The following is a 10260-nucleotide window of genomic DNA, read 5'->3' on the forward strand; positions in this document are numbered from 1 at the left end:
TTCAGGAATTTTATATTAATTTATACCAAAGAAGAAAATGATGCACAATAATTTTTCTTTATTTTCATATTTATTACTGCAAAAAATATGGTAAATCAGATTTCTTTGTTCCCTTAAATTTTAGGGTAAAAATGCATTTTACCGTAATTTGATCCTCAATTCATGGTAGTGCCAGAGATTCATTTACATTTATCATGGATAAACAATCTGTAGACACTATTTGAATTGGTATAAATCATTTTGCCTTTGGTTACGTTACTGATCTAGATACTTTTTTGTATGATCTTCTGTTGAAAAAAGTATACTCTAGGTGGGCACGATTTTGATAAATTAATAACAATGCACCCCATTTTTCATACTTCTTTTTAGATAGAATTGACTCGATATTGAAGGCTATCCTTAAAAAAAAACATTTTTTTTTCAAATTTTAAAAATTTACAAACTTTGTTTCTGTCTTATTTAATTTAAACTGGTAAAATAGGCATATTTATATTTCCTAGTTCAAAAAACATACAAAATCAATACGTTTTATTGACATAATTATGATAAACTATATTCTAAATAATTGTCAATGAATTTCTTGAGATAGAATAAACGTTCGAAAAAACCGTAAGAGTTAAATAAGGCCAAAGTTCACCAAGATTAACAACTACCTTTATGAACAGCTGTTGTTTCGATAACTGGATCAACGGAAAATAATATAACATGCGAAATTTGAAATAAAAATTCCCACAGTTTGCTTGATACAATTCCACAGAGAACTTAAATACGAGTTCACTTCCGTAAGTAAATTCTTTTTGAGCTTTTACGACAATTAATTAAAAAAAGATGATGATTATCAAAGAAACTGTAATATTAAAAGAAATGTGATTCGAGTATTATAGCAATTAGAGTAAGTTGGCCGAGTAAAGTAAAATCAGAATAGGATCACCCAAGCAATGTATACTCTAATTCTTTAAAAAATGATAGAAAAAATTACTCATCCACTGTTCCAGTATGGAATAAAAAGCAAATGGCTCACTTTATTGAAATTTAATATTTCGTTATACATTCACCTGAAATATAAATAAAAGAAACTGCGAATTAAGGAGTTAAATACGTTTTTCATAACGCTTTATTTTAAAGAATTTTTTATTTAATAAGAAATAACACATCTGAAAAATTATTAACATTTAACTTGAATAATAACATAGCGTAATGAGCACCTTTATACGTTATGAGCACCTTTTCATATGTCATTAATGCTTCATTCTATAATTAAAATTTATTCGGACTTGATTATTAATCTGTTTTGGTTATCTCATTTTCTGATCAGAGGTACAAAGGCTACAGAGGTATTGGGCTAAATTTTTCTTGTTCTTCCCTCCTTTTTTTTAAATTTTTTTTTCTTTTTTTAAAGCTTTTATATTTTTAAGAGTAGGTATTTTTACTCAGCAGTACAAAATCATTTGAAGATAGCTTGACGATTTTGAGTTCAATTATTTTTTAAATTTCTACAGAAATATATGCTGATTACTTTGCATGATTATAACGATTTTAAAAACAAATTAAAAATTAACGACCAGCAAAAAACAAGTAGCAATAATGAAGAATGTATCACTCCGCACCAAATCTGTATCATATCTACAATTTTAATATATGATTTTAGGGGTTAAGGGGTATGCAAACGTGTTTTGCTGAAATAGTTGGTATAATTGTAACATTTTGTAAATATTATTACAATGAATCATTTTTAACTGGAGCAAGTTTTATTCAAACTTTCCAAAACTTAGTTTTTTAAGCAATAAACATTTTTCAATTTATTGTAAATAAAATGTTTATATTCAATTTTTACCATGTATGTTGTTTAAAATCATATTGTGAAACAATAAAGGGCACTAAAAACTAAACAGATATAAAAGAAAATATGATAAGCACATGAATTTGTAAAGAGTGTAATTAATTATTAAGTGTAGTTAACTGTTTATTGCACTAGATATCATTATAATTTTAAATAATTTCAAATCTGAATTATACAGAGTGCAATTTTACCCTTGTATTAGGTGGAGCGGAAAGTAATTTCGTTTCGGTGCATTTGATATTTGCTATCAAGATTTTATTTTTAATCAATAATGTATTCATCCTCGTTAGCAACAACCATTCAATGCCAGATTGAACATGAACTGAAATGGATCGAAAAAAATAAATTGATTTTTAAGACTAACGAATATTTAATACACCGAAACGACATTACTTTCCGGTGCCCCTAATATTCTAAAATTCTAGTTTAAACTACATAAAAACACACACATTTGGGTTTACAAATTGATACTTCAACGAAAGAAAGAAAAAGCAACTATATTGATGCCTGTCAATATTAACTACAGAAAAATGTGTAATCAAAGACATAAATTTTTGTTTTATTTTTGAAAGAAACAGAGATGGGTTAAAAGGCAAAAATTAGAAAAAAATCTAGGCACTTAAATTGCTTACGATATTTTTCATTCCATCTTGCAACAAAAGATTTGACCAACAGTTTACAAATAGTTTTCAATTTCACTTGAAGATGTTATTGATGGGTGTTACAGCAAATAACAGTCTAATTTATTATTCATTTGCTTTTAAAAACTAGCCAAATGCAGTCCTGTATCTTTAATCTCGAATGGTTACAAAAACAACGGCAGTTTCATCTTTTTCAATACTTTGTCTGGGTTGGTAAAGTTAGGAAAAGTCAGAGTTTTCCAATTTTCAAAGACAGTGCGCCGCCATCTTGAAAAGGCCACTAAATATTTTTTTTTTACTTTTTCCTATTTTTTCCGAATAACTCAAGCGCATTGTTGCAACGAAAAATGTGTGAATTGCATCTTTTTTGTCAGGCTTACTAATCTACAATATTATATCAATACGAAGTTTGTGGCTGTAATACATCTTGATCTGTTATAACTTCGTAATCTCAATAATAATTGGAATAGAGATGAGTAGCTGAATATAGACTTTAAACATCTTTTGATTCTCTTTACGTATTCTATGAAAAATAACATAATATTTGAACAAGCTTTATCTCTCTCACATTATTATAATTGTGAAAAAGATGTTACTCTCAGAATATTTGTAAATTTAACATGTGAATTAATATTCAACTGTTTTAAAGTTTCCATCTTCCTTAAATATTTACCAAAGAAAATGACTGATTTTCTCTTTCAGCTACACCACATTTAGACCATGAAGACGCTTCTGATATTCAGTGTTTTGACTGTTATACTTTACTACTGTAAGTCTTTATTTTTTTTACATATATTCCTGGTTACATTAAATAAAGAAAAAAAAATCACACCGAGTGCTTTTTGATCTAATTTAAATATTCAGGTACTAAGTTGATGATGAGGAAACGATGATCTAAGTAGTATAGTTTAAATATGTTAACAAGTTTGTCCTGAAATGAGAGGTAGAACATATTCAGATACTAAGTTGATGATGAGGAAACGATGATCTAGGTAGTACAATTTGAGTATGTTAATAAGTTTGTCCTGAAGTGAGACACAGAACATATTCAGTTGGTGATGAGGAAACGATGATCTAAGTAGTACAGTTTAAATATGTTAATAAGTTTATCCTAAAGTTAGATACAGAACATATTCAGTTGGTGATGAGGAAACTATTATCTAAGTAGTACAGTTTAAATATGTAAATAAGTTTATCCTAAAATGAGACGCAGAACATGTCTAAGTTGTACTAAGTTGATGATGAGGAAACGATGATCTAAGTAATAGTTTAAATATGTTAACACGTTTGTCCTGAAATGAGACGTAGAACATATTCAGGTACTTAGTTGATGATGAGGAAACGATGATCTAGGTAGTACAATTTAAATATGTTAATAAGTTTGTCCTAAAACGAGGGGCAGATCACTTTTCTGAATAAAGAAATACTTTTCTGAAGAATTTAATTTTCAAATTAACAAAATACAGAAATGGAATGTGAGGATATTCTAGTTTTTAGGGGAAAATGAATAAGTACTCCTTAAAGATGCTTTTAATCAAATTTAAGAATAAAATAATTTGTGTAAGTGCATAACTCTTTTACATAAAAATGATTTCATGACTTTTTTGTTATTATTTATTATTTTTTGATAGTTTAACCTTACAATAAGTAAATCTTTACATTGCGTTATTTATTTGATTTTCAATGATCAATTTCAGTTTAAGAATACACCTTTTTAATAGTATAAAAAAAATTAAAGAAACTATTTTTTTTTTTTTAAAATTAAAACCCCTTTTTTGAATTTTCATTTCCCAGAAGCTACACGATATCGATCTTTTAAAATTCCTTTGTCTCTTAAATTGCTTATTTTAACGAGATGGAAACATTTTTATCTCTTGATTCAAATTTGCTGATTATTATAAAATAAAATAATAATAACGATTAAAATGTATTTTAAGGGAAATAGTTTCAAGAATCTGAATTTAAAAGTACTGAGATAAAATTTTTAATTTGCTTAAAAATTAAATTCGAAAGTTATGGTAAAATACAATAAATGTAAGAATAACATTAATTGTTTTTATTTTTAAAAAATAAGATAAAGGACTGACTTTAAAAAACATTCCTAAACTATTGACGATTTCTTTTCTCGAATGTCCTCCATTTTCTCCCTCATTTCAAAAGCTATAAATCCGAATCTAACATTAAACTTATTTACTGAAAGTACTTGTTCCTAATTTCTGTAATTTAAGCAATAAATAACTCTAATTAATTGACATAGTTGCGATGTACTACTTGAATTATTAGAATTAAGTCTTAGGACTCCATTTTCGACTGTTAAATTAAGAGTTATTAAATTTTTACTTTTCTTTCTGAGTGAACAAAATTTACAATATAGATAATTAAATTGTTTTATACATATCAAGACATTTTTTTCTTAATTTACCGTCTTTAATAAAAATTAAGTTAATACAACTTTGTATCACGAGTAATATTTAAACTAATATGTTGCGTTAAGGAGAAATTTTAAATAAGTCAAACAACTTAGTCCCTGAGAAAGCTGAGTATCGCAGGACCGTAAAAGTAGCTTTCCCTTTACAAGTTCACTATCTCAGGAAAGACAACATCCGGGGAAATATTGATTGCTTACCTTTTAAATCGCCATATCTTGATAAATAGGTATATGGTTCGTTACATTTTTTTTTCGGTCTACACCCATGACTCAAAAAAACATTGTAGTGTATCTACTACTACAGAAATATAATTCCAGTTCACTAGTATATAAAACGTGTTAACTCCTAATATGGAAGGGTAGCATAGCACAAGCATAGATGAAGGTTGACATTGTCGATAACTACTATCCACACAAACGTTATATTCAAAGAGCAAAATTCTAGAAATAATGAATAAAGCAAATTTCTCTAACTGCAAATTGATAACATTAGCATTTTTCATTTCTCTTTTTCTTTTTGCATTGATAGTTAGATAGCGAAATTGCATGATTTGTAATTCGAAATTTTTGATCTTATCCTCACAGCCAGTACGTCCTCTAAAAAGAAAGGTCAGACTTAAATTTCTTTTTTACTTCTTTAGAAATATAGAGCGCTAAGGTGCAAACAGAAATTCAGAAAGAGCGCATACATATAACCGGAAATACATAAAATCCACTGCTCTGAAACAAATTCAAAAATTCAAATAAAGTGCACTAAAATCTCCATTCAACTCTTAAGTCACACAAATTTCGATAGCTAGCGTTATTAATTAAAAAATATTGTGCATTTTCAAAGATCTTCATAAATATACTAATGATTGAATTTACTATAAAAGAAAATTTGGTGTAAAATTCGGAGAATTTTGGCTATTTATTTATACGGTCAAATTATTCTTTAGATAAAAAAGACCAGTTCTCATAATTATGATAAACTTCAGAAAGTTAGCAGAACTAACTGTTAATTTAAACGACTAGCTATGTAAGAAAACGCCTAGTGCAATTAAACATATTTTTATGAACTGATTTAACTTGATAAAAAAAAAATTACGATTACGCGGAAACTGAAACAATTCCCGTTATGATGAAAAAATACTAGAATTAAAAATTAATTCATTAAAAAAATAATTTTTTATAGTTGAATTCATACTAAACTAAAAGTATTTCATAAGCAAAACGGGACTCAATATTTTGTCAAAGCGAAATAAATTACTTTAATTAGTTGATTTTCAAACGTTTTGTGTAAGGATTCCAAACTCAATTTGAGGTGGTACACTTTTTTCCATGGTGGTTAAAGCCTCAGGTGATAGACACAAAAGTGTCTAGTTCAAATCCATTCGAAATAGCAGAATTGCTCATTCGCATTCTCTTTTTAATTGGTGACAACAAATATGCAACTCTCTTATTCGTCGACAGATGGCAGCACTAAATGATAGGGAAAAAACAACTTTGACTACAAAACCACCATATAGGATAGTTAATTTTATAAACTGTTTAGATTACTGTGGAAAATTATTGTATATAATGTATGAAATTAGAATTACTGTAGTAAAAATATGAGCAAAAATTAAGGTAGAAAAGAATAAACGATTTCTGTCAAGTTTTAACACATTTCCTACAGAGAACATTTATCAACAATTTCCCTGTAATTTAACGTAGGAGGACAATAGCTTTTTATTAAAAAAAATAAAGTAAACGCATGATAGAAAAACTCACACTTAAAAAAATTTAAATATAAAAAATATACCCCAGTATATGAATTGCGCGATGTCGTTCTACTTTTTTACAGGTGAATGTGGTTTTATAAGTCGTTTTTCTGATGAAGACGGCAATGAAGTCGAGCATGGTACTGGTGCTGACTGTGTGAAAACAGATGTGAATGAATACTTGGATCAAGTGTTCGAGAAGGCCAGGAATGAACTTCCAGACCCTATGCGTTTGCCCCCAAGATCAACTTTTGTTGAATTGAATGACGGTCGTCTTTGGGGCTTGTCTAACATAACTAGACTTGGTGAAACGAAAGTCACCTGCGATGGCGCTAGTATTACCATTATAGGCAAAATTACTACCGATGAATTAAAAGTAAGTTCAATTTATCGAAGTAAGTTCTCTCTCAAAAATAATATTTCAATTTTCTTTTCTAATGGTTAGTTAGCGTCTTAATTAATGTAACACTGAATACTTTGAGCAGCAAAACTGTTCATCACGGTAACTACTTTTAGGTATTGCGCAAACTCATAAGGTCGCTCAATCAGACTTGAGCTAAATATCTCAAATTGATGTTTCGCTTTTATATAAAAAGTACAAGATCTTTTTTTTTCCCCTTGGAAATTTTTTTAATCCCTGTTGCTACATTCATGTGACCCCCATGCGATTTTTTGAGCTAAGCCTTCTGCGGGACCCCTTAAGACGGGTATAAAAAATTTAATAATACATATCTTGTTCATTGAATAAACTTTAATATCCCATGTTTATCAATGTTTTGTTATGGCGATTACGGTAAACAATCACTTTCGCTTCAATTTATTTATTAGAAAACCGTGAAGGGGTGAAATTCACTTAAGCATATTATTTCTGCAATACTAATTTGTAACACACGAAAAGCTGTTCTTATCGTCTGCGAATCCCTGATGTCAGAACACCTGTTGAAATGGATGAAACTGTAGAAAAGTTAAAAGTTCTCTGTTTCAAATATTGAGTAAATATAAGTTTAAATTCCGTAGAAACATGTGTATACCAATTGAATGAATGTCTCATTTTTTTTTAGATAGTACTATCAGATGCATATATAGGTACAAATAAAAATTACTACTTTTTGTACAAAAACCCATTATAACTTCTAAAACATTATTCCGATAGTCTTGAAATTTCTCTCATTCTACTCAGCGTAAAAATTACAACGGAAACTTCACATTCCCGCTTAGAAGAAAAGCAGCTATCTTCTTGAAATTATCTCTACTTCCATCAAAAAAGGAGGAAGAGCACAGGGGAGGATGAGGAGTTTTCAGGTATCATTTTCAATAACAATACAAAGCTTTTTGTTTATCTGAAGAAACGCCATTTTTTTTGCTATAATTACTAAACTATTAATGCCTGTATCCTACTAATTCCCTATTTTTCAACATCTTAATCTTTACCAAGGAGCAGTTGTTTCAAACTCAGTTTATAGTGTTTTGCTCAATAGAGAACGCACAGACAAAATGATATCAATAATATTAATACATTAGGCCGATCAGGTGGCCGAGTGGTTAGCGTGTCTGACTGCGATGCGAAGCCATTGGCCGCGGTGTCGAATCCTGCTCAGAGACTGGATGTTTCTTTCTCTCTGTGTTCTATGTCCTTTCCTCTTTGTGTGTGAATGTGACCCGCCATATGAACGCGTTTGTGGTTGGGTGACGTGGGCGACGCTGCTCCGCAGCCGTGGCTTCGCCACAGGTGCCCACAGGGTAACGAGAAGAGAGTAGCAGTTCTGGCATTTCTGGGGCCAATGGGACAAACCCAAGTGCCCGCCATTAAAAAAAAATTAATACATTGGATTCCCATTGTCAAAATGGTTGTTGTCTAATTTTTTTGGAAAATAAACTTTATTGCGCTTTCATCTTGAACATCTTTAATTGTTAATCCTGAACTGCTCGGTGCACAATTTCGCAGACATATTTAAATGCAGCTCACACACATTCTGTGTAAATTCTTTTGATGACTGAATAGACATTGAACAGCCAATCAAGATCAATATTAACATTTTGATTTCGAGATCTATATTAACAGTTGAAACATAAAAGGAAAAAAAGCATAATTCTTTTATTTATTAATAATTATTCATTAAATTATTTTTTTTTTAACTTCATATGATTATTTTATCTAAACTTTAAGCATGTGAAAGAACAGCATTTGACAAAAAAAAATTAATCAAAAATAGAGATTCAGAGAAGCTACGCTTTTGTGTCTGATTTCGTAACTTAAAATTTCCTTTTCAAAAATTATAAAAATATTAAATTTAATCTCTCAAAATATTAAGATTACAGCTTAGAAATTCGATCACTAAATCAAAAGTTTATTAAGATGTATGTTTTTTATTTTGCTCACTATTTGTCCATATACCTGCATCGATTTGAGAAAACAAATAATCTGTACAATAAAAATAATGGTTTAATTATGGTTTACCAAACAAACTTAAAGAAATCAAATTTTCAAATAAAAACTTTCTGTTTTAATTAACTATTATTATTAAAAATTATTTATTTTTAGATTAATGAATTAAAAATTGCTTTAAAATAATACAGAATGCAGTCAGTATATGTAAGACAGTTCTCTTTAACCACAGTAGCCAGTTTCCGAGAATACGAATAAAAAACCTTTTCACCAACATGAAAAATTTTAAATCCTATGATGCAGAAATAAACTTAAACTGTTTCTTTCTTCACAGGGTCGTTACACATGGACCACAAAGAAGAAATCAAATGCGGAAGGAAATGTGGTTTTTATTTCTCATGACTTTGAAGCAGATTATAAAGTAGTACTCAAAAAGAAAAAAGGAAAAGTCACCTATCCAACCCTTAAAAGATTCGTGATCAAAAAATTCAAGAATCCACAAATAGAGATCTCTGGCGCTAGCTACCTTGGTTGGGCTTTAGGAGAACTTACTACTAGATTTTCGCTTTTCTTTCAGCGTATCATCGCCAAAACTATTCAAAATCCTCTAAAAGAAGCATTAGAAAGAGAGATGAGAGAAATCAAAATTGAATAAATTGGTGTAACTTAAGTCTGATTTTTTGGAATTGTATAACAAAATTTTACTGAGATGCAAAATAGACATTATTCTGAACTAAAATTTTTTTTTAAAAAGCCATGCCTCCTTCATATTGTATCAGAGTGTTGCAAATGAAATTCCAGTTATTTTGAAACAGACGATTTTCCATTCGATAATATCAGAACTAATTAACACTTTCTTATCCCGTAACGGGTAGTTCACATTTCCCAACAGAAAATGTCCTATCTTTTTCCGTAACTGATTTAATACAATCCTTCTCACAAATCCTGAATCAGTCAACTCCAAAAACAATTCGCGATCGCAACGAACTATAGGGGACGTTGTTGTATGAGACTAATACCTGTGATTGCTATATGAACAGTCATTCAGTTACTCTAGAGACGTCGTTAAAGTAGCACGTAGCATTGCAACGTTCCTTCTTTATTGTGGCTAATTGAATTTAAAAAAGAAAAATGCTTGATATTCTTTCTTATGCAAACGAAAACAAAATGGTATCTCTTTTTATTAGAGAAGGAATATCCAAAACACATCGGAAAAATATTTG

General features: G+C 29.4%; 1 protein-coding gene across 1 annotated transcript; it reads left to right on the forward strand.

Annotated features, from left to right (window-relative positions):
* Window positions 1-676: 676 nt before the first annotated feature.
* On the forward strand, window positions 677-9790 carry LOC107450239 (uncharacterized). Its single transcript, XM_016065992.2, has 4 exons — window positions 677-782; window positions 3184-3250; window positions 6735-7027; window positions 9372-9790. The coding sequence occupies exons 2-4, from the start codon at window positions 3202-3204 to the stop codon at window positions 9690-9692; spliced, it is 663 nt and encodes a 220-aa protein (XP_015921478.1). The 5' UTR covers window positions 677-782; window positions 3184-3201; the 3' UTR covers window positions 9693-9790.
* The last annotated feature ends 470 nt before the right edge of the window (window positions 9791-10260 follow it).

This window comes from Parasteatoda tepidariorum, chromosome 5 (genome assembly GCF_043381705.1).
Source record: "Parasteatoda tepidariorum isolate YZ-2023 chromosome 5, CAS_Ptep_4.0, whole genome shotgun sequence".
In the NCBI taxonomy this organism is placed as follows: Eukaryota; Metazoa; Arthropoda; class Arachnida; order Araneae; family Theridiidae; genus Parasteatoda; species Parasteatoda tepidariorum.